General features: G+C 44.6%; 10 protein-coding genes across 16 annotated transcripts; 4 read left to right on the top strand and 6 right to left on the bottom strand.

Annotated features, from left to right (window-relative positions):
• The first annotated feature begins 382 nt into the window (after nt 1–382).
• Nucleotides 383–2067, top strand: LOC6507650 (bifunctional peptidase and arginyl-hydroxylase JMJD5). The gene is made up of 2 exons (XM_001956037.4): nt 383–823; nt 882–2067. The coding sequence occupies exons 1-2, from the start codon at nt 551–553 to the stop codon at nt 1800–1802; spliced, it is 1194 nt and encodes a 397-aa protein (XP_001956073.1). The 5' UTR covers nt 383–550; the 3' UTR covers nt 1803–2067.
• A 143-nt stretch (nt 2068–2210) lies between these two features.
• LOC6507409 (B-cell receptor-associated protein 31) lies at nt 2211–3975 on the bottom strand. Of its 4 annotated transcripts, none has more exons than XM_044714789.1 (3): nt 3836–3975; nt 3156–3729; nt 2211–2871 (listed from the first exon to the last, which is right to left on the bottom strand). In XM_044714789.1, exons 2-3 carry the CDS (start codon nt 3657–3659, stop codon nt 2821–2823), a joined length of 555 nt encoding a protein of 184 aa, XP_044570724.1. In that variant the 5' UTR covers nt 3660–3729; nt 3836–3975; the 3' UTR covers nt 2211–2820. The 4 variants fall into 4 exon arrangements, with proteins under 4 accessions (XP_044570724.1, XP_001956074.1, XP_032309636.1 ...); XM_001956038.4 differs by having other exon boundaries at nt 2211–2719; XM_032453745.1 differs by having other exon boundaries at nt 2211–2719; nt 3156–3921.
• Nucleotides 3962–4791, top strand: LOC6507651 (protein DPCD). The gene has a single exon (XM_001956039.4). It carries the CDS (start codon nt 4099–4101, stop codon nt 4762–4764), a length of 666 nt encoding a protein of 221 aa, XP_001956075.1. The 5' UTR covers nt 3962–4098; the 3' UTR covers nt 4765–4791.
• Nucleotides 4778–5810, bottom strand: LOC6507408. Its single transcript, XM_001956040.4, has 2 exons — nt 5483–5810; nt 4778–5425 (listed from the first exon to the last, which is right to left on the bottom strand). Exons 1-2 carry the CDS (start codon nt 5504–5506, stop codon nt 4823–4825), a joined length of 627 nt encoding a protein of 208 aa, XP_001956076.1. The 5' UTR covers nt 5507–5810; the 3' UTR covers nt 4778–4822.
• A 56-nt stretch (nt 5811–5866) lies between these two features.
• LOC6507407 (UPF0415 protein C7orf25 homolog) lies at nt 5867–7249 on the bottom strand. The gene is made up of 3 exons (XM_001956041.4): nt 6966–7249; nt 6581–6907; nt 5867–6526 (listed from the first exon to the last, which is right to left on the bottom strand). The coding sequence occupies exons 1-3, from the start codon at nt 7122–7124 to the stop codon at nt 5897–5899; spliced, it is 1116 nt and encodes a 371-aa protein (XP_001956077.1). The 5' UTR covers nt 7125–7249; the 3' UTR covers nt 5867–5896.
• A 150-nt stretch (nt 7250–7399) lies between these two features.
• Nucleotides 7400–17942, top strand: LOC6507652 (GATA zinc finger domain-containing protein 14). Of its 2 annotated transcripts, none has more exons than XM_032453740.2 (3): nt 7400–8073; nt 11915–12261; nt 14512–17942. In XM_032453740.2, the coding sequence occupies exons 2-3, from the start codon at nt 12119–12121 to the stop codon at nt 17480–17482; spliced, it is 3114 nt and encodes a 1037-aa protein (XP_032309631.1). In that variant the 5' UTR covers nt 7400–8073; nt 11915–12118; the 3' UTR covers nt 17483–17942. The 2 variants fall into 2 exon arrangements, with proteins under 2 accessions (XP_032309631.1, XP_001956079.1); XM_001956043.4 differs by having other exon boundaries at nt 7403–7653.
• Nucleotides 8138–10185, bottom strand: LOC6507406 (arginine-glutamic acid dipeptide repeats protein). The gene has a single exon (XM_001956042.4). The coding sequence runs from the start codon at nt 9917–9919 to the stop codon at nt 8486–8488; it is 1434 nt and encodes a 477-aa protein (XP_001956078.1). The 5' UTR covers nt 9920–10185; the 3' UTR covers nt 8138–8485.
• On the bottom strand, nt 17560–19035 carry LOC6507405 (peroxisome biogenesis factor 10). Of its 2 annotated transcripts, XM_044714788.1 has the most exons (3): nt 19019–19035; nt 18632–18959; nt 17560–18576 (listed from the first exon to the last, which is right to left on the bottom strand). In XM_044714788.1, exons 2-3 carry the CDS (start codon nt 18902–18904, stop codon nt 17950–17952), a joined length of 900 nt encoding a protein of 299 aa, XP_044570723.1. In that variant the 5' UTR covers nt 18905–18959; nt 19019–19035; the 3' UTR covers nt 17560–17949. The 2 variants fall into 2 exon arrangements, with proteins under 2 accessions (XP_044570723.1, XP_032309634.1); XM_032453743.2 differs by lacking the exon at nt 19019–19035 and having other exon boundaries at nt 18632–19005.
• Nucleotides 19036–19202: 167 nt separating this feature from the next.
• LOC6507653 (RING finger protein 10) lies at nt 19203–22436 on the top strand. The gene is made up of 4 exons (XM_001956045.4): nt 19203–19941; nt 20009–21511; nt 21577–21731; nt 21791–22436. The coding sequence occupies exons 1-4, from the start codon at nt 19851–19853 to the stop codon at nt 22211–22213; spliced, it is 2172 nt and encodes a 723-aa protein (XP_001956081.1). The 5' UTR covers nt 19203–19850; the 3' UTR covers nt 22214–22436.
• Nucleotides 22437–22482: 46 nt separating this feature from the next.
• On the bottom strand, nt 22483–23997 carry LOC6507404 (choline-phosphate cytidylyltransferase A). 2 transcript variants are annotated; one of them, XM_014909733.3, is made up of 4 exons: nt 23784–23997; nt 23399–23722; nt 22587–23340; nt 22483–22516 (listed from the first exon to the last, which is right to left on the bottom strand). In XM_014909733.3, exons 1-3 carry the CDS (start codon nt 23892–23894, stop codon nt 22606–22608), a joined length of 1170 nt encoding a protein of 389 aa, XP_014765219.1. In that variant the 5' UTR covers nt 23895–23997; the 3' UTR covers nt 22483–22516; nt 22587–22605. The 2 variants fall into 2 exon arrangements, with proteins under 2 accessions (XP_014765219.1, XP_001956082.1); XM_001956046.4 differs by having other exon boundaries at nt 22483–23340; nt 23784–23996.
• Between the last annotated feature and the right edge of the window lie 750 nt (nt 23998–24747).

The raw sequence follows: 24747 nt of genomic DNA, 5'->3' as shown, positions 1-24747 counted from the left end.
ACTTGTAGGAAGTATGTAACTTTTAAAAAGTTATTGATTAGCTAGATTTATAGGTTCGTGACGTATTATCTAGGTTTCATCCACTCCACTTTATGAGCAATATCAATCAATTCTCAATCATCATCATAGAGATAAGAAGCCAATTTGCTGAAGCCATAAATAATTTGTTCTATAGGAGTATAAAAGCTAATTAAATTGATATAATAGCTATTGTTATAATAGTCCAAAAATTGTTTGACTATTGTTATAATAGATTCCAAACATTTAAAATTCAATGGACCTCTTAAATTTGAGCTTAAATTTTTATTATATTTAATTATTTTTATAATATTTTAAACTTATAGACTGGATAACAAATTAAAATCCCATTTAATTCAAATTCATTCACAATCGAAAGTGATCGCCAATAATACATTATTGACCGTTAAATATCGATATGTTTTAAGCTTTTTCAAAACCTATCGATATTTAATTTGAGCTTATACGCAACCCTCTAAAAGCCTCGCAATGTAAACAAAAATTGTAAACAAAAGTTAATTCCAGGTGTTTAATGGATCCAATCCTAATAAAACTTGCAAAATTGCTTCCCCGCTTAGAGGATGTCGAAGAACTGCTTGACAATGAAGTAGAGGCCCGGTATATTCTTAAAAAAGCAATAAGTTTCATGGAAAATTGTGAATCTTCCAAATGCGTCGACGAGGAAGAGATCCGGTACCTGATCTGTGCCCTGGTGGACAGGAACTGGGAGCGCATACACACAGGACATTTTAGCAGTGTCCCCTTGAATATAAGAAAAATATATGCCATTGGATGTTATTTTAAAGTAAGAAACTACATAACTTCATTAAAAATAATCTACTTAAATTAACTTTTCGTTTTAGATATTTTTCCTACTCCTTGAGAGCACAGATCCTGGTCAACGAGAAATATGTAGTGGAATCCTAGACGAGGCTCAGCTATTGGGATGCATGGAGGATTGGAGTGAACTGAAAATATCCTTAATGCAGTACCTAGATGACGAAAAGGTTGGCGCCTCGGTGCCATTACCCATCCTGATGCCATCAACTCGACTCCAAAGCACCTGTGATATTCCCCAAATGGAGGCCCCCAGCTTAAATGAGTTTAAAACTCAATGCTTTACACCACGGCAACCCACTCTCTTGCTCAATACCATCAAGCATTGGCCTGCTATGGAAAAGTGGTTGGATCTCAATTACCTCCTCCAAATAGCTGGCAACCGCACTGTTCCCATTGAGATCGGGTCCAACTATGCCAGCGATGAGTGGTCCCAACAGCTGGTTAAAATCCGAGACTTCCTGCAAAGGCAATTTGGAAGTGAAGAAGGAAGCCAGGAGATTGAGTACCTCGCCCAGCACGAGCTCTTTTCACAGATACCAGCGCTTAAAAAGGATATATCCATTCCGGATTACTGTACTATAAGTGGCGATGATCCTCCTGGAGCCGTGGATATAAAAGCCTGGCTGGGTCCAGCGGGAACCATCTCCCCAATGCACTACGATCCAAAGCACAACTTGCTGTGCCAGGTGTTTGGCTCCAAGAAGATTATACTTGCAGCTCCCGAAGATACTGATAAATTGTATCCCCACGATAGCGAATTCCTGGGAAACACATCCCAAATAGATGCTGCAAGTCTCGACTTTGAAAAGTATCCATTGGTAAAGGAGGTAAAGTTCTATGATCTGCTCCTACAACCTGGCGACTGCCTGTATATGCCGCCAAAGTGGTGGCATTATGTGAGATCTGAAGCGCCTAGCTTCTCTGTTAGCTTTTGGTGGGAATAGGGGATCTATTGCTTATCACCCAAGTACTCTTCTAGACGTACTTCACAAGAAAGTGTTTGCCCAAAGTTCAAAATTTGAACTGAATATTAAAAGCCAAAGGCAATTAGATAAGATTTTTATCTTGATAAACAATGTTAAGTAAATACTATTATGCCATAGATAAAATGCATATTTTGTTGAGCCTTATAAATAATTGAGTATGGTATTTATAGGTGTTTCTTATAGCATTCCATACATACACTTCCCCCCACGGAAACCAAAGACTTTGCTTTATCGACCGAACATTGATCGCCAACTGGACAAACAAGTAATCTAATGACGTCATTGCAATAATTTGTTGCTGTCCATCAGAAATGATGTGGACTATCAGCTGGCGAAGATGAATCATACATTGCGAAACTGGAGGAATACTTTTTGTTTTTCGTTTAATAGCCACGACGCTTTCGGACTGAGTGTTACAGAGTGGCAAACAAAACTTAACACGTACAAATTAAATACAATAAATTTTTTTGGGCGAAACAAACGCAACGGGAAACTACTATCAGTAAGCAGTCCGTTATCATGGTTAGGTGCATATATGAGGATTAGGATGTGTGCTTCCATCGATTTAAAATCGTTTGTAATCTTTTTTAAATGTGCCTGCTTTCGCCGCCGCCCCCACCGCCATGTATAAGTCTTATCGTTATTTAAATGTTAGATGACTGGTGCTAGTAGCCTTCCGATTAATCATCCTTGTCGCCAGAGCCCTTGGAAGCTCCTCCGATGGTGATCTGCTTCTGGAGCTTGCTGTACTCCTCGGTGAGGCGGTCGTACTCGCGGTTAAGGCTCTCCGCCTGCGACTTAACGGCCTCCTTGTCCTTCTTCTCGCGGTTAAGTTCGGATGTGAGCTCCTGGACGCGCTCACGCAGCTTGTTGAGCTGAAAGTTCGAGTTCGAGTTGAGTATTCGGTTATTTATTCGTGTTTTGTGTTTCGTTTTGTTTTCGGATATGGGAATGTGTTTGGGTGGATATTTGATATTTAGGATATTCGGGCACTGAGTCCTTGCACACGTCTCCGCAGGCCTGACAGCTGTTTAAAGAGTTTTTAGAAGAGGTTTTACTTTTGCATAATGGCTCTTTCATGGCCCAACTTTTATGTTTGGGTGTGCTTTTAAATACAATACAATCGGAATAATAGCAGTGTGGTTTGCAGATAATTTTGATAAAGTCTACTTTCTTCCGACTGCATCTCTATATGCATTGCCATTTTTGTACAGCTGGTAGTAGCCAAAGTAGCTCCAAAGACTTAGGTGTTAGCTCTCTAAACATGCCATTCCTGGGGATGGGTTGCAAGGATCGAGTACAAGCACTTACCTCGTTCAGAGTGGTGTCCTCGCCAGCTTCCTTGGCCTTCTCGGTCTTCTTGTCCTCCATCAGGGAGCGAGCTGCAGCGGTGGCGCTCTGAGCCTGTTTCATGGAGGCCTCGCTCTGAGCCAATAGGTTGGCCTGGGCAGAAACCAATGTTACCAGTCGCCGGATGACCAGGACCAGGAAAATGGAGAATCCAGAAATGTAGAAGTTGCGCTGAGCACGGAAGAGGCGCATCGAGTGCTGCATCTCCACGTTGAGATGCACCTCCCCGGCCTGCTCAAAGTGCGAGTACTTCCTCATTTCACGAATGGCCTCCAGCAAGAAGAGCACCAACACTCCCATAATGAGGAAGAAGTATATGTGCGCCTGCTGGGCTAACATCGCCAGAAACTTGGACTTGAAGAGGCGATTCCATCGGTAAGGACTCGCCACTGGCAGGACCAGCAGAAGGACTAAGGCAATCTCTGCGTAGAGAAAGCCGGCGATCAAAGTCCACACCAAACTCATTTTTATTTGACTTGCAAATTTTCTATTTAATTCGTTTTTCGGTTTTGGTTTCGATTTTTTCTCGCCTGCTCTGCAACGAGAATTTTCTACAATTAGCTTTTACTGTGCGAGGTGTGCGTTCCTGATGCTCTTTGTGCTATTTTTAAACGACGTGCGGAGTACGTGTGGCAGCTTACTTTAAATAGCAACAATAAATAGCTAGTCGTGATGAAATATGCGAATATTATTTGCGTCTTCGGCGACCACGTCAACTCTAGAGCTGGAAGCAAATCGATGATTCTATCGATAGTTATCACGACGACCCTGACAGCCCTGGACAAACTTACAAACAAGTTGACAGCTGGGTTGCCAGGGCAAACAAAATGTGCTTTTCAACCTCTTTGCGCCATCGATCAAATTTAGTTGTTATTTTCGATTCAACCATAGTATACTTCACAATATGTCCTACCAAAACTGGCTGAACTACCTGCAGTCGGCGGAGAAAAACTCCATGATCAGCGGCCGGCTGCGCAAGGTGCTGTACAAGTTTCCGGACGGACAGCAGATGGCCGAGGAGTACAACATGGACACGGGGATCATTCAGCGCCGGGCCTGGCGCAAATGTAAGCAACTGATGGGAGAGCCGGAGTGGGAGATCGAACTGGGAGAAGAGCCGCGACAACTGAATTGGTCGGGAAACAAACAGACTGGACCTGGAGGTGATGCGGATTCCCTAGCCGGAAGCGAGTTTACCGTGAGGGAAAGCAACACAGCTCCTCTGCTCACCAAGAGGGTGACCAAGAAGAACATCGAGTGGCGCATCCGAAACATGCCATACGCCTTGGAGGTGTACAATGTCACCGCTAGCCCGGAACAGCGAGCCATCATTGTACGCACTACCAATAAGAAGTACTACAAGGTGATACCGGTACCAGATTTGGATCGTTGTGGAGTGGCTCCCGCGCAGGATAATATCTCAGTGCACCATCAGTTCAACACCCTAATTATTACATATAAGAAACCAGACATCCTATGCGAAATGGAGGCGCAGGTTTTGCTGTTACTGAAAAATGTAGAAACCGAAACAGACATGGACGATCTGCTGAAGGGCCTAATGGCCAAATAAAAGTCTAGTCTTGTTATGGGTTAAGAACATAAGTACTATTATTAATCTATATTTTAAGTTACTTTTGGAAACTCTCGGCGAAGACGGCAAAGCTTGCCAGTGATGGGGCTGAAGAACTGGTAAAAAGGCTATAGTCAAAGGAGGGAAGCTCCAAGGGAGCAAGGGAGGGCAAGTCCAGATCCTCGCTGCCAGTCATGCGATGCTGAAATGTATCCTCTTCGTCGCCTTCCACTGGTTCTATATATTTGACGGTATCTATTTGGGGCTCAGAAGTGGCCAAGTGAGCCTTATTCACCAGCGTAGATGTGAACTTGGCATCAAAATCCTGAACTGTTTTGTCAATTGCCTTGGCAACGGATTGGGCCGACACCAGCCCTCCACTTCCACTATTGTCCGGTCGGAGCGGCAGCATGGGGCTGGTTTCCTTCAAAGGAGCAAAGTCATTCAACTTCAGTCCATGTTGAGTTTTTCTAATTTCAATCTGACGAAGTTTCCTTTGGAAATCCAGCGTTAAAGTGTCAAGGACCTCCTTGGACTTTGGCTGGCAAACGTTCTTCTGGGCATCCTGTATGTAAATCAAAGATGTTTCCAGAGCCTTGATAGCTTCCTCATAGCGATGATTGCGGATAAACCGCTCCGAACGTCGCTCGTGGAAGTGGGCCTTTAAACAAGTACATTTTTAGTTTTATCGGGCAACAAATATTTGCTAGCAACTTACCAAATTAAGAGGAGCGCAGTCCATGTGACTTCTGTTTTATTGACACACCTATTTGAAATATAATTAAGGGAATCCAAGTTCCACTTTGAGTGTAACTGTCTTCCTATTTAATTGTCAATGTTTATTGATTTTAATAAAATAGCAGTTAGGCTACCCTTTGTAGAAAAATCTTAAAAACTTTACTTTCTAACGGTTTTTTGCTTGTTTCGTGTTTTCTTTAGTTTTGTTTAATATGCAATCAAATAAACAAAAATCAGCTGAAATGGTAAAGTCGCAGTTTCCTAAAATTTCTCTTTGTTTACATATATGTTTTAGTGTGACCAGGTTCATCTGCGATAGGAGTAACCGCGCAGGTAAAAATTCAAAAAGATAGCTCCGAAAATATAAATAAAAATAATCAACATTTATTGTCATTCAAAGTGGTTTAGCGTTGGCCTGTTTGCCCTCGGTAAGTGCCACAGAAGCGTGTACAAAAACAGGTACATTAATACCTTGCATTTTAGCTGATCTTACAAAAGCCTTATTCGAAGTCACAGTAAAAATTTGTCGGGCCATGCCGAAACTAAATATTTTCAGACTTCGCTCGTTCACATTGGCAGTGAAGCGTATGTGGGAGAATTCCTCCGGAATGCTTTCCACGTCCGGATAAACAGTGACCCTTTTCATCAGTTCTTCGGCCCGCTTTCGCTCTTCCTGTCCACCGACAATGTCAAGAATATTCTGGAAGGCATCGTACGCTAGTTGGCAGCAGACAAGTTTCTTCCCGTCAAGTATTTTCTCCAGAAGCGGTTTCAAGGGGGAAGCACGTTCTCTTTCAGCTTGTTCAGTGAGCAATCGTTCCTTGTATACCCAATTTGCATTTCCATTCGTCAAGGCACTAACGTAGGCTAAAAGAGTGGTCACATCCAGATTCAGTTCATTCGAAGTTGTGGCATATTCATCTACATCACTGTCCGGTGAGTCTAGAGAAGCGGTTTGCACGCCCATTTCCAGGAGCTCCTCTCGAAGCGAATCCTCAATTTTGTTGGAAAAGTAAAAGACAATCTGAAAGAACGAAATTAAGTAAATAAGTTTCGAACAACAGATTATTATACACACTTTGGGCTTCTGGAACATGCAAAAGTGCAGGGAACTGGCCTCCAGATAGTCCTCCGCTTGATCCAGGACACTTCTGGCCCCCATGCTCACACATCCACGGACGGCATCTTCCACAGATTTCGAGTTCCTGGCTATCACCTTCACCCACTTGAACCCATTGTTGGCTACAATATCCACGCGAAGGGGATTATCCCGCGATTCCAGTGAGAAAACCCCATTGATGTCCACGACACCTTGTTGCAATCGCAGCGTTTTAATGAGGAAATCATAGTAAACAAAATTGCTGCTGGTTATGTGGTGCTCCTTAACAGATTTTGTGGAAATAACCTGTAAAGACAGTGAAATATAGGCTCTTATTCAAAAAATTATACAGGCACCTGTTTACCTTATTTAGAAACTTGAGTTCCTGTTGGATTTTTCGCTGCACCTTTGTGACGCCGGGAATATCTTCAAAGACCTTGAGGGCTACTTTCAGTTCCTCTCCCAGCTCAACTTTCTTTTGTGCTTCTCTGTAGAGATTTTCGTGATCTTCTTGCTCTTCCATTTCATGTATAAGTAATATTTACAAATTTCACGATTGCTTATTTTCTAATTGTCAGCTGGTGTGACCATCTAATCTTGTTAACCCTTATGTGAGTCAAGATTATTAATGAATAGTTTTTAAAATGAGAATAGTGAAATGAATATTTATTTTATATGGACTGCTAGATTGTGACAAAATAAGCAGTTTAATTATGAAACAAAGTCCTTCCAAATATTCAAAGAAAAACGATAACGATAATTTTCATATAGTTGGTAACACCAATTCCTATGGTGTTTTGACATTCGTCGTATACGGTCACACTGCTGGTCGCAGTCGCCATATTGTTTTTTGTTTTTGTCACCAACACAGACGCAGAGACTTAATTTTCAATTACAGCATTATTTCGTGTAGCTGCCAGGAAATCACAATTTTCAGCCGATCTACTACAGGAATTGTCGAAATAAATATATAGCGCTTGTCTCAAAACGAACCCATCTGTCTTTGTGCATTACTAGTCCCGAATAGATTGCGTTTTGTGAGGTTTTGCGTGGTGAGTAAAAGTTCATTGAATAAATCAGTACTCGTACTTAGAGGCAACGACGTCCCCCTCGTCCATTCGCTTCGCTTGCCTACTCTTCTTGCGCGGAGATGTCTCGACTGCAAGCTACAACTACACCACAACACCAACAAGCTATCGGAGTGTGCTTTAAAATAATAACAAAGATAAAATAGTGTGATTTTTAATTAAGAACAGGCCACTGTCGAAAGTGTCGAAAGTTGAATATCGATTTATCCCGCAGTGCTTGTTTCTAATTGCTTTTGTGTGCATCGCTTCAATAGGATGGTGTCTATCAAAGGATGCTAAGGGGCCAGATTTGTGATTAAGTACAGTTGATAGGTCAACAATGACGTGTTTCGTAATTCACATATTGCAAGTGAGGCTTCGGTTACAGGGGTTGCTGTAATTCAGGTACACACAAATGAATACATATGTTACTGTAGGTACAGTTGCGAACTATAACAGTAACTCTCAGCTGTTATTTGTTTTCGGTTAACTAAGATAGCAAATTAATTACCAAATAAACCAAAACAATCTCACCAAACCAAATTTGTTACATTAATTTACATGTATTGGCAACCCTGGAGACAGTCCAACGACTTTCCCGCCCTCACATTCAAATATTCGAAAGTTTCGTTATTTCTGGTCTTTAATTTTATTGCTTTTCTCTTTCCTAAATACTCTTAATTCTATTAGTTTGAATATCCTTTCTTTATTATTAGCTGCATATTGCCATAATGGGTTAAAAATACTAATATAGCGCTCAAATTCTTCAAATTTTGATAACCTATCACTATTCGAAGTGGATCTTTAGTTTAAGAGCTTAATACTTTAGGCCACGCGATCGCAAAGTGTTTTGTCGATTTGAGCCGCCACCGTATATGTTGGTGCGGAAGCTGGGTGCTTGCGGAGCATTTCCCGCCGGCTGGGGAATACCGGGTTGTTGTTGTTGCTGTATGGTAACTGGGGGAAACAATACCGGTCCCTGGGTGCTGCTTGGAGCTCGACTGATGCCCAGGCCATTGTTGCGCAGCTTGGGCGCCACATAGGGACGCTGGCTGGTAGAGATTCCCCCAGTGCCCGCCCCCAGAGGAGGAAGGATGTTTACAGTGTTTGGTGGTGTGACTATCGGTGGCTGCTGTGGGATCTGGTTCTGGTTCGGAGGCAAGTTCTGGTTCGGAATGCCTTGGGGCACTGGTTGTGGCGGCTGCTGCTGCGCTAATGGCGGCACAATAGAGTTCACGGAGGAGTAGTTGGGCGGTGGTGGTTGCTGAGCCGCCGGTGGGGCCGGTCCGGCTGGAATCTGTGTCTTTTTTGAGATCGCTGGTGCGATATACGGGTGATTCCCGCCGCCAGTACCGCTGCTGTTGCTTTGCGGAATGTCGTAGGTGCGACCCGAGGGTGTGGTTACTTGAATGCTGTTGCCCGGTGGAGCGCCGCAGGGCTTGGAGTAGTCATACCCGTTGGGCACGGCCTGGACATAGTTGTCGAAGTATTGGCTCACCTGGTGCATGGGTGTGGAGTAGTTGACGGCGATCAAGGACTCTTTGGTGCGCAGCCCGGAGCGAGCCTGGGCAGCCTGAAGGCGCAGGATGTTGGCCTGCTGGATGTGGGGCAGCAGCTCGGCATCGCCCTTGATCTTCTCCACCACAGCCTCGTCACTGTCGACGTTGCCAGACGTGCCGGCATCCTGGATAGTCCTCCTTCCAGCTAATCCATCGCTCTGCTCACTAACTGATACCTTCTTGGTGGTAGTCTCAGCCACTGGCTTGGCGGGCTCTTTCTTTGCCTTGTCCTCCGGTTCGGGGGACGCCTCCAGCTTCTTCTCTGCCTCCTGCGGCTTCTTCCGGTTCACAAACTCGAAAAGATCATCAATGTCCGGTACATCGGGCAGCGCTCCGTAAGACTCAAAGTTATCCCGGAAGGCGTTCGCCCACTCCTCGCTCTTGTGCAGCTTCGGATCGATAGCCAGCTTCGTTCGGTTATTATGGCCGGCAGAGGCTCCAAGGGCAGCCACTTCTTCTGCGGCAGCGGCAGCGGCTGAAGCAGGTATCCCACCGACATTCTTGATCACTGTGATGGTCTTGACGCGAGTACCCTCCTTGGAGTCGATGTTGGTGGCCGCATAGCTGAGACTCAGATCCCTCTTGGCGGGCTGTGGCTCCACGATCACGTCGGCTGGCTTCTCCGGATACTTGATGCTGATTATTGTGGTCCCGTGCACGCCCACTAGAAGGAGAAGGCCCAGGGCGGCCATTGTCTGAAAGCAGGGAAGCTGTCAGACATTACATTTGAATTATTTAAGTTTGGAAAAGATAAAGATTTAAAAAAATAGTCTCCCTTTAAGACTTCTACAATTAAAATAATTTTTTTTAATCAGACAACAGTTCTTGAACCTATTTTTTTAATTTTTTATGGTTTATTAAGGCCCTTGACTATCTTATTCCTTAATTTAAAGTTCTCTTTAATTAAAAAAATTCGTATTACTTAAAAATAAATAAACTAGATGACATTTTTAATAATATTATCATACCATGAAGTTATAAACCTTTGATTTTGAAGCTATTTTGGAATAAAATTTAACAATCTGGAGGTTGGTAAGGCCCCAGATCTATTAACCCACTTAAAATATTTCAAATAACACAATTTAAGACCTAATGAATTTTAAAATAATATATTGCAGAGGTACAGTGGTCTTTAATTTATTTTAATCGATAATATCGATTTTCTAATTGATCTCCACTAACAAAGATCAAAAATCAAATAATAAGTGGATGAATAGCTATTTTATGGATGTAAGAACTGAAGATTATATTAATTGAAGTACAGATGCTGTAGAAACTGAAGAGTAAGTTGCTTTTTTTAAGTTAAATTCTTTTGAAATCACACTCGAAGAGAGAGAGAAACCACTTCACTTTCGAAGAAGACCCCACTTTCGAGGGTAATAACTAAGGCTTAACGGATCACTCACTATCGGGTGGTTGTTCATTTTTTTAATGATCCGCACATGCGATCAATCAATTGATTGATCCGATCGTTTAACGATTGACGATGATTGAGCCGATAGGATTGCGATAATTGCGAGGATCTATGACGATCGACTGCGGCGGAGAGATACCAGATACCAGATACCAGACGGTAACGCGGTCAATTCGATTTTCTCACTGCCAGGCATGTTGGCCAACAATGCTTTTTATATAGCCAGGCGGAAGGAGTTCGGTTGTGGTTGTTGGCTTTCGGTTTGGGTTTCCTGCTGAATCTCCGATGTCTTTGACACCGCGACACATACAAACCACCAACCAATCCATTCCAATCGCAATACCAATCGCTATCCTCACAACGTTTGAATTAAAGCTGCATAATCGCTTTCCCATTACGTCCAAAACGATCAACGGGTTTTGTGCGCCACTCAGCAGCAGTAGCAGCAGCAGCAACTACTTGCTACTCTGTTTTTGGGAAAACAGCTCGCGATCCTGAAGCTCCCAGCCTGCAAACCCCATCCCCCAATCCTCCACAAATGTCGCTTCAGTAGCAGCTAATTGAGTGCGTCTAATGAGGAAATTGAAGCCGCTAATGATTGGGGAGCATATACAGTATGGATCCGTGGGATGGATGGTGGGCGGTACTACCCAGTAGTAACCAGTAGGGATAGTTATTTTTCGCATGAATCTGTCACTCCTGGAATTGGTAAGATCATGTGCGAAGGTCACAAATGCGACCGGGTAAGTGAGATCCCAAGTGGACCTGCGTTTTCTAGGGGGGACATCGGGACTATCGGTTTGTAGGGAAACTGGTCGCATTACGTAACAGAAAAATCAGTTTTCAGTCTGGTATGGTCTGGAAAAAAATTAAATGAAAATGTTTAGCGTAGCTGTGAACACGGAGTGTCTAATGCACATTATATCCTCCAAGGAAGTTGTCATTAAAGATGTAGTTCATGCTTCATGGGGGTATTAGTATTAGGAGTAGATGCATGATAGCCAAACTTAAATGCTTCAAAATCCAACAAAGCCATTTAAAGAGGCTGGATATTAAATCATTACCAGGGGGATATATTTCTTAAACCGGGAATACGAGTTGTCTGTCTTGGTTTGCCTTTAAACAAATGCAATTTGAAGCATTTCTTTTATTGACTGTGAGATGGCATTTAAAAATATATAAATAAACTAAAAGAAAATAATGCCACTTGTACTTTAAGATCTTCCTTATAAGCTTTGTCACATTCTCCATAAATATGCGATTCTCTTTACAGGTTTTTTTTCAGACCCTCGGACTACAATTGAAGGCAATGGACTACTTATGATCAACCCCAGAGGATTTCAGTTCTGTCACCGTCTGACCGTCAAGGATCGTCAGTTTAGCGTTCGTGGATATCCTCCCATCCCAGACAGCGCGTGCCTCTCTGTCTGTACTAAAAAAGAAATAAATTGAAAATCAAATCAAATTGATTGTCAAGATGAGTGTGATTATTCGGTTACAAAATTTGCCGTGGACGGCGAATGCCCGCGACATTCGAAACTTCTTCTCGGGCCTAGCGATTCCAGAGGGCGGTGTCCACATAATCGGCGGCGAGATGGGCGACGCGTTCATCGCTTTCAGGTAGTTAGCCAAATCTGATCATTACGATATACCTATTGCAATCCCAGAGCTTCCGGCGGTTTCAACTTGTCTGTAAATATGGGAGGCTGAGATCATCCTCTTATGAGTAGTGGCTCCACAAATTTCTTATTCCGTCAATATTGCCGTCAAAATAATAGCACTAAGCATGGAATGGTTATGGTATTTTTCGGACTGCAGCAACAGGTAAAGCGAGTCTGAATAAACTGATCTTAGATTATTACCATTTCTTTGGAAATCAATTCTTGATCATTTTTATGAATATAGAAAGATTGCCGAAGGTAAGACAAAACACAAATATTTCATGGAAAATATCTAAAAAAAATATGTTTACGAAATCGATAGGAATGTTTTTGAACTGCTTGGCTTCTGAAAACAAAAAACTTCAATCCTACACTGATGGAAAAAATAATAGAATCGAATAATAGAAATAGAATAGAATATTTTTTTAGAATCAATTGTTTTTTAAGGGGGCATGCGCACATGGAGGGCCAAAAAATAGGCATTTTTTCCGAATTTTTTTCTCGTAAACTATTGAATTTTTTTGAAATATCGTTTTATTATGTGAAAGTACATTATTTTAACTTAAATTTGAAAAAAAAAAAGTAGAAAATATTTAGGGGTTTCAAAGTTATGCCCCGTCGAAGTGAGGTCCATCCGAAAAAGGCGAGTTGCGGTGACCAACACTGTGAAAAACTGGATAGTCTGAAATCAAAAAATGAAACGGATTTACATTTATTAAAAGTAAATCTAGTACTTAATCGAAGGATATTAAAAAAAAAAAATATTTGACAAAATGGCGACCTTTCAAAGTTGAAAAATCGTTTTTCGTCAAAAAAAATCGGTAGTTTTTCAGCTGTAAAAAAAAAGTTTTGCATAAAAAAAAAATCCTTCGATTAAGTACTAGATTATTATGTAATAAAAGAGCATGCTAAATTTCAAGACAATCGGGGCACTAGTTTTCGATTAAGAGTGGTCACCGACTTCAAAAACGTAGTTTTGAGAAAAACGTGTTTAAAGTTTCAACTCACCATTACACTTACCGGAGGCCCCTCCCTTTCAACATGTGTAGCTCAGTGTATTTTCACCGGATCATTTCAAAATTTTGTGGACACATTTCTAAATGTATATACTTTAAGAAAATGCAAAAAAAAAAAATTCGATTTTTTGAAAATTACAAGTGCGCATGCCCCCTTAAGACTGCTGTTGAATATTCAAGGCATAGACTTAAAAAATTGGAGAAACATAAATTGGAGCCTCATCTTAACCTTTCATCCACCAATAGTTCTTTCTTCTTGAATAAAAAAAGATAGGATTTAAATCAGTTGACCGAGCAGGGCAGTTCATAAAGTTCAGTTTATTATCCAGGAACCACTTTTTATGAAGCTTAGACACGTGTTATCTTAAAATCGGCCTTCTCCTGGTTTAATGGTCTTGTTTGTATATTTGAGATCGTAGGCAGTATTTTTTGGATGGGCCTAGCGTCATATCCAAACAAATCCATCTATCTCATAGGAACAAAGGACATTTCTCCAATTTTTACGGATTTGTTACATGGCAAAGAAGAGTCCCCTTTCAATATCCTTCCTGTTTAAAAAAAGGCTAAAAAGAACTGTTTAGGCTACCCGCTCACATGATTTTTAAGGTCCTTCGAAAGAGCTCCTTTTAATGTTGATGATAAATGTTTTAAAATGTTGGGGAATTGGCTCGATTTCAGCAATGTTTTTCTTCTTTTCTTAACTTGGAGATGGCAGAATACTCGTTCTTTTTAGAATAGTCTATTTTTTCCCATAGATTTGCTTTCTTCTTTGAATAAAGATTACCTTTCTTTCTACAGTGCTACTATGTGCTCTTGACTTTAAGTAAAATAGTAATTTTTGTTCCTTTTATTTTTCCATCACTGTAAAAGGATAACTTGTTCATTTGATCTGTTAATCCGTGGAAAGTTCTAGAAAAATCCTTGAATGTTGAATCAAAATCGTAGAACCAATCGTGTTATGGAATATTTTGAAAAGACACGATTCCATTGGCAATATAAGATGCGTATTTAGGAACTTGTAGTGCTATTATTTTGACTGCCAAAATCATATTGCATCCTGACAGACTGTCAGGATGTGTAATTGCCACCAAGGTGATCTGGCCTGGGAAACAAATCAACGACACAGCCGTTTTTTTAATTGAGTTCTTGCCCTGATTTCGTTCTCTTCCTTTTCTTGACACCCAACCATATAGCACCGACGAGGACGCCCGCTGTGCCATGCTAAAGGATCGCGAGAAACTGATGGAGATCCAGGTTCGTTTGCTCCTCTCCTCGCGGGCCGAAATGCAGAAGGTTATCGAAACGGCTCGCAAGGGGCCCACATCCGCTCCAGCCGCTGTTGTGGCTCCAATCACTGTACCCGTTCCCATACCCGTGGCAGTGCCCAAGCCCACCATGGTTGCTGCTCCTCCCCAGCCCCCGATTATTGGTGGTCTTAGCAGTTTTCTGACACAGACCAAGGCCAATACCGTGCCAATGGGCATTCCCTCCTTTCTCGCCTACCAACAGCAGGCCGGCGTTACCCTGGCAGAGGTGACGGGTCGCCGTAGCCGCAGTCGCTCCTCCAGCTCGGATGACAGTGAGCGGGAACGAGAGAGGGAGCGGGAGCGGGAGCGTGAGAGGGAACGGGATCGGGAGCGCGAACGAGAACGGGAACGGGAACGTGAACGTGGAAGAAAGCGCCGCTCGGAACGGGCGGACAGCAGGGAAAGGGAATCAAAGTTGGCCACCGGCGCAAGTTCTGTTCCCTCGCCATGGGGACCGCCAGTTCAGAATGGCCTGAGCCCGGGCAGCCTTACCATGGGGCTGAGCCTCAACTTGCCGACGGTGATACCCTCGTTTCAGAGCTACACCACCAGCAACACCACCAACAGCACCTCCAACAATGTGACCAACAACTACAATCTCCATTCGAGTATTCCGACTCAGCAGCTGATAGCTGCACTGCAGCAGGTAGCATCCGGCAGTCCGGGCCAAGTTCAGGCTGTGGAGCCCGCCAAAGCCGAGCCGGAGCCCATTGCCTTTGCCAGTGTTAATCCGTATGCCCAGATGTACCCGCAACTCTTCCAGCAGCAGCAGTTGCTGCTCCAACAGCAGCAAACCGCATCGAAGGTATCGCCTTCCGTTGGAATGTCGCCGGGAAGCACAGGAGGAAGTAATGCTGCCCTGCCCGTGGCGGATACATGCTATATCCGGATGAACAGCTTGTGTCCCAGCACATCGTACAGCGACATCCGCAAGTACTTTCAGGGACTATATATTCCACACAATGGAATCAAGATCATGCAGGTGAATGGCAATCGCACGGGAGTGGCCTACGTTGAGTTCTCCAGGGTGTCGAGTGCCCAAAAGGCACTACAAAGGAACAACACAATGTTCCGGGATCGCCAGATTCAGATAACCCCAGTTGGGGACGAGGAATTCGAGCAGGCGGAGGAACGCACCCAGAACAGCGAAGGCGGAAAAAGGAATCAGAACTCTGGTGGCGGTGCAGGTGGTGAGAGGAGCGACAGGAGTCGAGGAAGTGGATCGAGTGGTGGTTTAAATATTCCCAATCCTAGCACCAATGTCCTGTTTGTGGAAGATCTGCCACAGCTCACCACCGAACATGAGATCATGAAGATGTTCTCCTCCAACTACACCATTGTGGATATCCTCTTGTCCCCCAGTCCGAACAATCGCCGCGAATGTGTGGCCTTCGTCCTGTTTGCGAGGGAGTCGGAAGCCCAATCGGCTCTGGAGGATACCTCCAAGCACTACATCGGTTTCCGGCAGCTCAGGGTGAGGCCGAGCAGCCAAGCTGAGATGATGAACGCCAAGGAGAAGCTGCGCCGAGCCAACGAACAGCTGCTCAAAGAGGAAGCCGATCAGCGGGAGGAGTTGCTCAGGGATCAGCAGAGAAGGCAACAGCAGATGCAGCAACAACAGCAGGAGCAGGAACAGGAGCGTGAAAATAGCCAGGAGAGCAGGTACCACAACAGCGATCCAAGGAGACGGCATGCAGAGGAGCAGAACCATCATCAACAGCAGATGTCCATGAATCACAACCAGAACATGAGCTCCAGTATGATGCAAGCCTTTTCCAATGGAGGTAATAACGGGGTGGACATGATGGCCTTCAACATGCCCCCACAACACCACCAAAACGGCGGCAACATGTACCCCTTCAACATGAATAACAACAACAATGAACCCATGGACAATGGATCCGACGGCGGAGGTGGCAACAACGGTCCCCAGAGGCCACGGCAGGAGGATGTCTTTGTGCGGGTCCACAACTGCGAGTACAGCACCCGACTCAATGAGCTTGGAAAGCTGTTCACCGCGGAGCAGCTGCGTGTGGAGCACATAGAGCCGTTGTTCAATGATCGCAATCAGAGTTCTGGGGAATTCATCGTAGAGTTCCAAGATCCCACCAGTGCTAAGCAGGCTGTTAGGGAATTTCATAATCGCCGCTTCCGCGGAAGAGGTCTTCGGGTGGTTTCCATCACGCCGCAAGAAATCGCCGACAAGATGAATAAGCCTTTTATGGACTATCTTCCTGGGGGAAACGGTCATCGGCAAATGGAGAGCAATAGTGGTAGCTCCGGAAACGGAAACAATGGCAACTCAAGCAGTGGTGGATCTGGGGGTGCTGGTCAGGTGTCCCAAGGATCGCGACGACGCGGTCCCAGTCGCTTCGACGACATCAGCAATCGCACTACTAACAATTCGCAGCAACCAGAGAAGAATATATCTCCGGAAAGACGAGAAAATAGCAATGGTGGATCATCAAACCCCCCCAAGCAACATTTCAATCCTTTTGCGCGTCCCGATCCTTCCCTAAGTGGTAACAACTCCCCGCCACACAACCAGAAATCCAGTCTAGGCCATGGAAATCTAGAACCGACGCCCTCATCCATAATCTCGGACAAGTTCAGCCGACCCGGGTGTGTAGTGGCCATGCGTAATGTTCCGTTTAAAGCGGAACTGAAGGACATTCTGCGCTTCTTTGGGGACTACAAGTTGAGTCCAGACGACATCATCAGGCGGTTCAATGACGATGGCAAACCAACCGGCGACACGCGGGTGGCCTTTGAATCTCCGGCCGAAGCACGTTCCGCCTACGAATCCCGGCGAAGAAAGCAAATCTTCAACCGCAATGTCTACCTGGACCTTGTATAGGCTGCTTCTTAAGCCACTGGCCACTGGCCACTGTATTGTAAATATTATTAGTAATTTTAAGCGAAAAACACCAAAACTACAGATTGTATGTACATAGTTTTATTTGAAAAAATCGAAATATAAAATGTATAAATATACAAAAATGATATTAAACCTATTTAGGAGATGAAGAAATGTATCTACCCAAACATTTATAAAAAAATCTCCAAACTTTTAATTATTTCTGTTATAATGCCATAATGTACGTGTTCAAAAATAAAATACCATATTAGCAATAAGTTCGATTAGTTTGGACGATCACCAATTATACATCTTAGCAGTACATTTAAACCAGACTTGTTTACCAATTGTAATTCTGATTATTCGGAAAATAAACTACACGCATAAAATATAAAAATACAAAATTGAACTTTTGATCCATCATCAGCACAAAAGCGGCATGGACACACAAAATCAGACATGTTAACTTAGGCATAGTTCTGTAGTTGTATCACTTGTGACTTTTTCAACGATTCCCGGCACAAGGGACACTCGTCTCGCTCCTCCAACCATTCCAACAGGCAAGACCAACAGAAAATGTGCCCACATGGAGTCAGGCTACTGTTCGTACGAGGCTCCAGACAGAGGATGCACTGCGGCGCATCTGACTCTGTCTCGTTTACGCTGGATCCTCGCAGAAGGAATTTCTTTCCCACCTTCTTTAAGGTCTCCAGCTGCTGGCGCTTGTGCTCCCGCCAGGCATCCCATCCACTGATGGCCAGCGAAACAGTCACCTGCAGAAACGTAATCACCCCAAGGATCTTGTAACCATACAGTGAGAACTCCGGCTGCAGCCAATGGCGGATGAGTACATAGTTGATGCCGGTAGTGCGCTTCGAGAGCTGATATTTGCTGGCGTCCAAGTAAAAAAGGGACTTGTGTAACGCCTTCACGTAGCTGGGGGATTGTCGCAGTCGCTGAATGATATTCTTCAGCTGCTGCTTGGCTTCGGGTCGGATCTCATCATGATTGGCTATCAGGACGTCCAGCTTTTTAAGCAGATTTTGGAAGAGCGAGTCTCCACCAAACTCCAGGACAATGGCCACGAGTTGCAGCTTAAAGGGACGGCGTTAATTAGCAATCGCAAGTCTTTAATTTGAAGGAACTTACCATCCTGCTGGGAATGTGCTTGTAGTTCTCGTCCACCTGTATGATGCCTGTGTATTCCTCGCCCAGCGTTTGCAGATTGTTGATCGATGCGAATCCATGGTAACTAAGTTCTGCCAGCAGCCTGCACATTTGGTTGTACTTGATCCAGTTCCGAGGACCTGTTAGCCGCAGGACATCCGAGAAATCCTCAGCTAGCTCGTTGGTGTAGCGAGCATCCTTCTGTACGGATCGTACAATTTCCGGTTGCCGGGCACGGGCATTCCGAAAATCCATCCTAATGGAATGTTGACTTTAGCATAGTTCGTTCAAAAGCCGATCAAAGTGCGGTCTAGATAACAAGAACAGCTGATTAGCATGGTTGTCGAACAAATGGACTAGTGATGGTACTTTTATCGGAACTACCAAGCGTTAGATGCATTCACAAATCAAAATTTGATATAAAATAAATAAAATTAAGATATATTGCAATATTTGAAGAGAAATATACGTTTTTTTCGAAGAGCTTCCTGTTCCTATCACTCAAAATTGTTCGTGATTTGTTTCATATTTTCAGCACTAAGAAATAAATACACACCTCTATTTCGCGCACTGTCCAACACTTAGCCATTTTTCATAGGGCATCACGGATGCTGCTTTTTCCCGACCGAAGGATATTTGGTTTTTCCATCAAAACTCGTTAATTTCGAGACGTAAATTTTACTTTCCCCGAAAGCTGTGACCGTTACGCGGACGAGAGTGTGCATTTGGCAAGCGGAATCGAAGAAATAGGTCTCCAATTGACCCCGAAAAAAAGGCAGCCAGCAGACGTCACACCTTTCAAGACACCACTTACCAATACTACCAATACCAACACCTGCATAGACCAACACAACCAAAACAACTGCTAGCGCTAGAAAACTGAACAAGTCAACTGAACACAATCGCAATCGGCAAGTCAAAGTACTGTATATAGTACTTTAGCCACCGACTCTTCGGGCTCTACGCATACTCAATCGAAAACTGCATTGAATTTTTGGAAATATTACGCAAGTATTATTTCTGGTTGTACCGTTGGATAATCATGGCTCAGTAAATATGAATCCGCAACGAGAATACTCTGCCCAACGCACTCCGTGTGGAGACAAAGGCGAGACGCAATTCGCTGCCCACTGGCAGCTGCCCAACACCAATACTAATACTAATACTTCCACTAACAACCTATTTGAAAACAACCTCTACGATGGACAGTGGCAGCAGCAGCAACAAGAAGCAGTCTCAATCTTCTCATCATGGCAAGTCCTCGTCTGGTGAATCGCAAAGGAAGTCCAGTGGTGGGTGATTCTTTCAATAGAGTCCTTTAATACCTTCTTACATTCTCCATATGCCTTATAATTGCAGAATTGCATGCGAACAACAACAACAACAAGCAGCGTCATAACCGGCGCCGGGAGCAGCAATCAACTCCACGCAACGATCAGCAACAGCAACCGAGGAACGTTAAGCAACAACAACAACAAGCCCAGCAACCTGCTAAGCTTCGTCCCAATGTGGACAAGCGTCCAAGGGCCAGGGGCGGTGGTGGTGGTGGGGGGACATATGATTTCCCTTCATCCCGCCGAGAAGACGGGGCTCCTGGCGGCTCCCGATTAGCGGTCCAGGGAGCCGGCTATTCACGTAGCGGTGACTTTGATCATGAACTAAACTCTGTTTACGCGCAGGGCAGTAAGAAGCAGAACTTGAACCATCTGCTTAACTTCCATTGCGTTCCCAGGGAGCTGGAGCGTGGCCATCATCACCAGCACCAGCACCATGGCGTGGGCATTCGGAAGCAGCGCTACAACAAGGAACAATTTCTTCAGGCCAACTTCCAGTTCGTCATTCGTTTGGGAGCAAAGGCCCATGTTGATGGCTCGCCAGATGCCTTGATCGACTGGAGCTTCATTGAGCAGATCAATATCCAAACCACGGAGGAGTTGCAGTGCCCCATCTGTCTGTATCCCCCGGTGGCCGCCAAGCTCACACGATGCGGCCACGCCTACTGCTGGCCGTGCCTCTTGCACTATCTTTCGCTGAGCGACAAGACATGGCGCAAGTGTCCCATCTGCTACGACGCCATACACGCTGGAGATCTAAAGAGCTGCACCATCGAACAGCAGAAAGATTTTCAGATGGGTGATAGGATCACCTTCCAGTTGATGCGCCGCCGCAAGGGTTCCATGTACATCGAAAAGTGTGGAACAGTGGGTGGCGAAACCAGTGAACGGTTTCCTCTTCTTTCCGCTGGAGAAGAAGCCAAGCGGTACTCGAAGTTTTTGATCGCCAAGCGAGCCGACGTCGCCTCCATCATTGAGCGTGAACGTATCGAACTTGTGGCGGAATCGGATGTCTCTTGTCCGGAGGACGTATTTATTCAACAGGCACTTGTAATGCTCAATGAACGAAGCGAGAAGTTGGGTCTGGAAAAGCCAGAACCCAAGGATGAGGATGAACCATTACCAGCTGCGGCTCTATGTTTGGAAAACGAAGCCAAAATTGATATTGAAAAGGCGGATGACGCCTCAATCTCTTCGGGAGAAGCATCTAGCAGCCTAAGCTGCTCCTCGAGCAACAACAATAGCAATAACAACAAGTACTATTATTTCTATCAGTCGAATGATGGTCAGAACATTTATTTGCATCCTTTGAACGTGAAGATGCTTCAGGCATGCTACGGCACCTTGGACTTGGGTCCACTGCTGATCGAGGCTCAGATCATACAGAAAGAGCAGCACTCAATGGACGAGGAGCACCGTCGCAAGTTTACCTGTTTGGGTCACTTGCCGCTGACCTGTCAGTTCTCGGTTGTGGAGGTGGAACTACAGCCTCCAATTGTCTCTGGGGGAATACTCAAGCTTTTCAGAGGTTGGTTTTGAAATAGAATTCTCAATTATTTGCATTTTTAATTAAAAAGTATTGTCTTCTATTAGAGGACCTTCTGCATCGCAAAAAGGAGCGTCAGCGTCGAGATCGCGAAGAACGCAAGCGGGAGCAGCACATTAATGAGATCAACGATCGCCAGATGGGCAAGTTGATTGCTAGCGCAGCTAATCTTAATCTAAACTCTGCCTACGAGTTTCCAACTGTAAGTTTCCCGATTTCCGTGCTATTCAGATATTTTTATTTTCATTATATTTTCGACAGTGCGGCTTCGAGGAGGCTTTGCCCACTCCCAGTGGCTCTGTGCCCATAGCCATTGGCCAGGAGATGGGATCGCGGTACTCTAATGCTCCTCTGGCCAGTCCCAAACCGGAGTTGTGGCCCACTATTGGCAGTGGTTCGCCTGGCAGCGCTGCGGGATCATTAGAGTTCCAGGTGGGTGCCTGGGGGCGTTCAGCTCCTCCACCACCTAAACCCATGGTGACCTACAGGGCTGTCGATGAGGAGTTAGAGGAGCGTTCGGTGGGCCATTGGGGCTTGGGTGAACTTTTAGTGGGTGCCTTGGATCAGAAGAAGCAGAAAGGAGCAGCTGGCGGCGGCACCCCAGCGGAATCAAAGAAACAGAAGAAGGCCAAGGGCAAAAAGATGGTTCCCCTATTCGCCATGGGCATGAACAGAGCTCCATAGAGTGTTTACATGATTTAAATTGTATTTTCTGTTTGATGCGAATATTTCAAAGTTATTTCAAATAACACGGACACGTGATTGTTCTTTTATGGAAGCAGATTTCAAAAATCATTCAACTGTCAGCTATACTATAATTTAATCCAACTTATATTCATATAACACACAATATGCATAATCGATACAACAGTAATTCAATAAAGTCAGAACAGATCAGTAAAACATACAGAGTACAGAATAATCTTATGAAACCCACTTGAAAAGCTTGGAAATATGTGATGCCATAATTGCGTTGTTTGAAAATAACTAGAAACAAAGTAATTTACATTCTTATTTAAATGGTTTAAGGAGGAAATGGAGAGATTGGTTAATTTACAAGCCGTCCAAAACTGTCCTCAATTGCTGCGCTGGTCCATATCGTATTCTACCTCATCCTCATCCTCATCCTCATCATCTGCTGCTACCACCACTTCGTCATAGCACCGATTCGTCCGGCGGTTTAGCCGCTTTGCCTTTCCATTAAGGGAGCACACACTGTCAGAACCGTACTCGGGCGGTAGTTCCATATACTCCTCGTCGGAGTTGTCTCTCTCTTCGGGTGTCCCATCCGGATCGTCGCCGTTGATGGAGCCATTGGGACTGCCAGGCGGACTCAGGGCCTGAATAATCCTGCCTTTGGACTCATTCCACAAGTTGTTCAATCGCTCCCTCCCGAACAGCAGCAGGAAGGCGTCAATAAACTCGCGTGACTTTTCCTCCCATTTGCTAATTATGTCCACCTTCACCTTGGTGAACTCTCGCTTCCCTCGGGTCTTCAGTTCATCCATCTTGTTCTGCAGCCGGAACTTCTTCTCGGATAGGAAGGAAACATTAAGCTCCTTCGCAGAATATCCGCGAGCTAGATTCCGGCGCACATATACGTCGTAATCCTTAACAATTCTAGCCACAATATCCGAGGTGGACACTCCCTCCGTTCTCTCCGTGGCCACGAACATGCCGCGGGCCTTCAGCGGAGCATAGATGTCGTTCACTCCACCCGCTCCATAGGGAATGTCATCGTGGGCCACAAAGTCTATTTTGTGCTCGTTAAGGAACTCGTCGGTCAGCGACCAGGGAGCATTTGCGACGATCTAAGTAAACATAGTGGGTTAGTTTACAAGGCATATTGGCTTTCTTCCTGGTACCTACTTCGTCCACATAGCGACAGTGGCGTACCGCCTCGTACCGCTCGAATCCGTTCATCACGGTGCGTCCCTTCATCCGAAGTGTGAGCTCGTCATTGCACACCCCCACGATAAGGTAAACATTGGGGAAGATATTCTTGGCCTGCATCAGCTGCCTGGCATGGCCCTGGTGGAACAGATCATAGATGCCATCGGCGTACACTCTCACTCTGCGACCTGTCTGGCCGGATCGAGCCATCTGGTAGGTGATTCTCTGAGTGTAGTCGCATCTTTCCAGCTCCAGCATCGCCTTCTCATCGTGGGAAAACGGTGCAGGCTTACAAATGGTCTGGAATAGATGGATATGATAGAGAGGGATGAATTGGACATAAAGAAAGTGGAGATCTTACAAAATCCTCAAAGTCCATGAATAACGGGAGCATCTTAAACTCATGCATCTCTGTGGGGATAGCTGGAGTCTCCTCCTCCTCCTCAATATCCACTTCCGGCATTTTGTCCATGGCTTACAAAAAATATATGGATGAATCTAAGTACAACACAAGTGGTCCGATCGAGGTGCTTTCAGCCGGACGACTGATTATGTAAAATCATACGTCTAGATTCCGTCGCAAAATGCCAGGCCCACTGGGCCCTGGGCATTGGGGACTCGAAGCCAGAGCCGAGGATCGGATCTTGAGCCGAGAGCTATGGATTGGAGGCAACTGCGCACTAGCTGCCGACGACGATCAGAATAAATTGGCGGCAACTGGTGTGGAATCAATATAATTGAAACCGGAGGCACACGACTTGGTCTCGGACTTGGAAGGCACATCCATTCCCATCCCCTCACAACTCAATTGCCACAAATTGAGTCGAAAGCGAGAGGGTCGCCTGACTTGGCACGGGTCCCCCGATCAGACGATCGGGCAGAGCATCTATACATTGTATATGTATGTATGGTAGTGGCATTAAACAAATCAGAGAGCACCGTTTCCAGCCGGAAAATCGGTGAATGGGATTGGAGGTTCAATCAAGGCGAACGGTTTCATCATCGCTGGGTGAAAGAATTCCGTAATATCTATAGGTTACGGAATCAGATGCGCAATTGCTGGCAGACATTCAAAAAATTAGATAGAACTGTCTGTTTATGAACTGCATTAATGGACTTTTTGGATAAACAGAACTTGACTTTCAAAACTATGAATAATTGGTAAACAGTCTATATATATTTTTCTATCGATTCAATGTTTATTTTTCAAAAAATATTTAACAAAGCTTTTTGCAATAATTTCGCTATTGCTGTTCTCATTTTTGTTTGTATTTTTTCGAATGCATTTTTTGTTTTTTTTCCTATATTGTTGGTGTTTTTTCTTT

Source organism: Drosophila ananassae, chromosome 2R, assembly GCF_017639315.1.
Source record: "Drosophila ananassae strain 14024-0371.13 chromosome 2R, ASM1763931v2, whole genome shotgun sequence".
Lineage (NCBI taxonomy): Eukaryota > Metazoa > Arthropoda > Insecta > Diptera > Drosophilidae > Drosophila > Drosophila ananassae.
This window is presented reverse-complemented; position numbering and strand designations above follow the sequence as displayed.

Bases quoted from the DNA above. Each gene is read 5' to 3' on its own strand.
- LOC6507650 (XM_001956037.4), top strand. From the start codon at position 551: ATGGATCCAATCCTAATAAAACTTGCAAAATTGCTTCCCCGCTTAGAG. The intron at 824-881 runs GTAAGAAACTAC...TTTTCGTTTTAG, and splicing joins CCATTGGATGTTATTTTAAA to ATATTTTTCCTACTCCTTGA.
- LOC6507409 (XM_001956038.4), bottom strand. From the start codon at position 3,659: ATGAGTTTGGTGTGGACTTTGATCGCCGGCTTTCTCTACGCAGAGATT. The intron at 2,720-3,155 runs GTAAGTGCTTGT...TCGAACTTTCAG, and splicing joins AGGACACCACTCTGAACGAG to CTCAACAAGCTGCGTGAGCG.
- LOC6507651 (XM_001956039.4), top strand. From the start codon at position 4,099: ATGTCCTACCAAAACTGGCTGAACTACCTGCAGTCGGCGGAGAAAAAC.
- LOC6507408 (XM_001956040.4), bottom strand. From the start codon at position 5,506: ATGGACTGCGCTCCTCTTAATTTG. The intron at 5,426-5,482 runs GTAAGTTGCTAG...ACTTGTTTAAAG, and splicing joins ACTGCGCTCCTCTTAATTTG to GCCCACTTCCACGAGCGACG.
- LOC6507407 (XM_001956041.4), bottom strand. From the start codon at position 7,124: ATGGAAGAGCAAGAAGATCACGAAAATCTCTACAGAGAAGCACAAAAG. The intron at 6,908-6,965 runs GTAAACAGGTGC...CTGTCTTTACAG, and splicing joins AACTCAAGTTTCTAAATAAG to GTTATTTCCACAAAATCTGT. The intron at 6,527-6,580 runs GTGTGTATAATA...TCGTTCTTTCAG, and splicing joins GCATGTTCCAGAAGCCCAAA to ATTGTCTTTTACTTTTCCAA.
- LOC6507406 (XM_001956042.4), bottom strand. From the start codon at position 9,919: ATGGCCGCCCTGGGCCTTCTCCTTCTAGTGGGCGTGCACGGGACCACA.
- LOC6507652 (XM_032453740.2), top strand. From the start codon at position 12,119: ATGAGTGTGATTATTCGGTTACAAAATTTGCCGTGGACGGCGAATGCC. The intron at 12,262-14,511 runs GTAGTTAGCCAA...CCAACCATATAG, and splicing joins GACGCGTTCATCGCTTTCAG to CACCGACGAGGACGCCCGCT.
- LOC6507405 (XM_044714788.1), bottom strand. From the start codon at position 18,904: ATGGATTTTCGGAATGCCCGTGCCCGGCAACCGGAAATTGTACGATCC. The intron at 18,577-18,631 runs GTAAGTTCCTTC...CGTCCCTTTAAG, and splicing joins AGCACATTCCCAGCAGGATG to CTGCAACTCGTGGCCATTGT.
- LOC6507653 (XM_001956045.4), top strand. From the start codon at position 19,851: ATGGACAGTGGCAGCAGCAGCAACAAGAAGCAGTCTCAATCTTCTCAT. The intron at 19,942-20,008 runs GTGGGTGATTCT...TTATAATTGCAG, and splicing joins ATCGCAAAGGAAGTCCAGTG to AATTGCATGCGAACAACAAC. The intron at 21,732-21,790 runs GTAAGTTTCCCG...TATTTTCGACAG, and splicing joins CTGCCTACGAGTTTCCAACT to TGCGGCTTCGAGGAGGCTTT.
- LOC6507404 (XM_014909733.3), bottom strand. From the start codon at position 23,894: ATGGACAAAATGCCGGAAGTGGATATTGAGGAGGAGGAGGAGACTCCA. The intron at 23,723-23,783 runs GTAAGATCTCCA...CATCTATTCCAG, and splicing joins TCATGGACTTTGAGGATTTT to ACCATTTGTAAGCCTGCACC. The intron at 23,341-23,398 runs GTAGGTACCAGG...ATGTTTACTTAG, and splicing joins ACTGTCGCTATGTGGACGAA to ATCGTCGCAAATGCTCCCTG.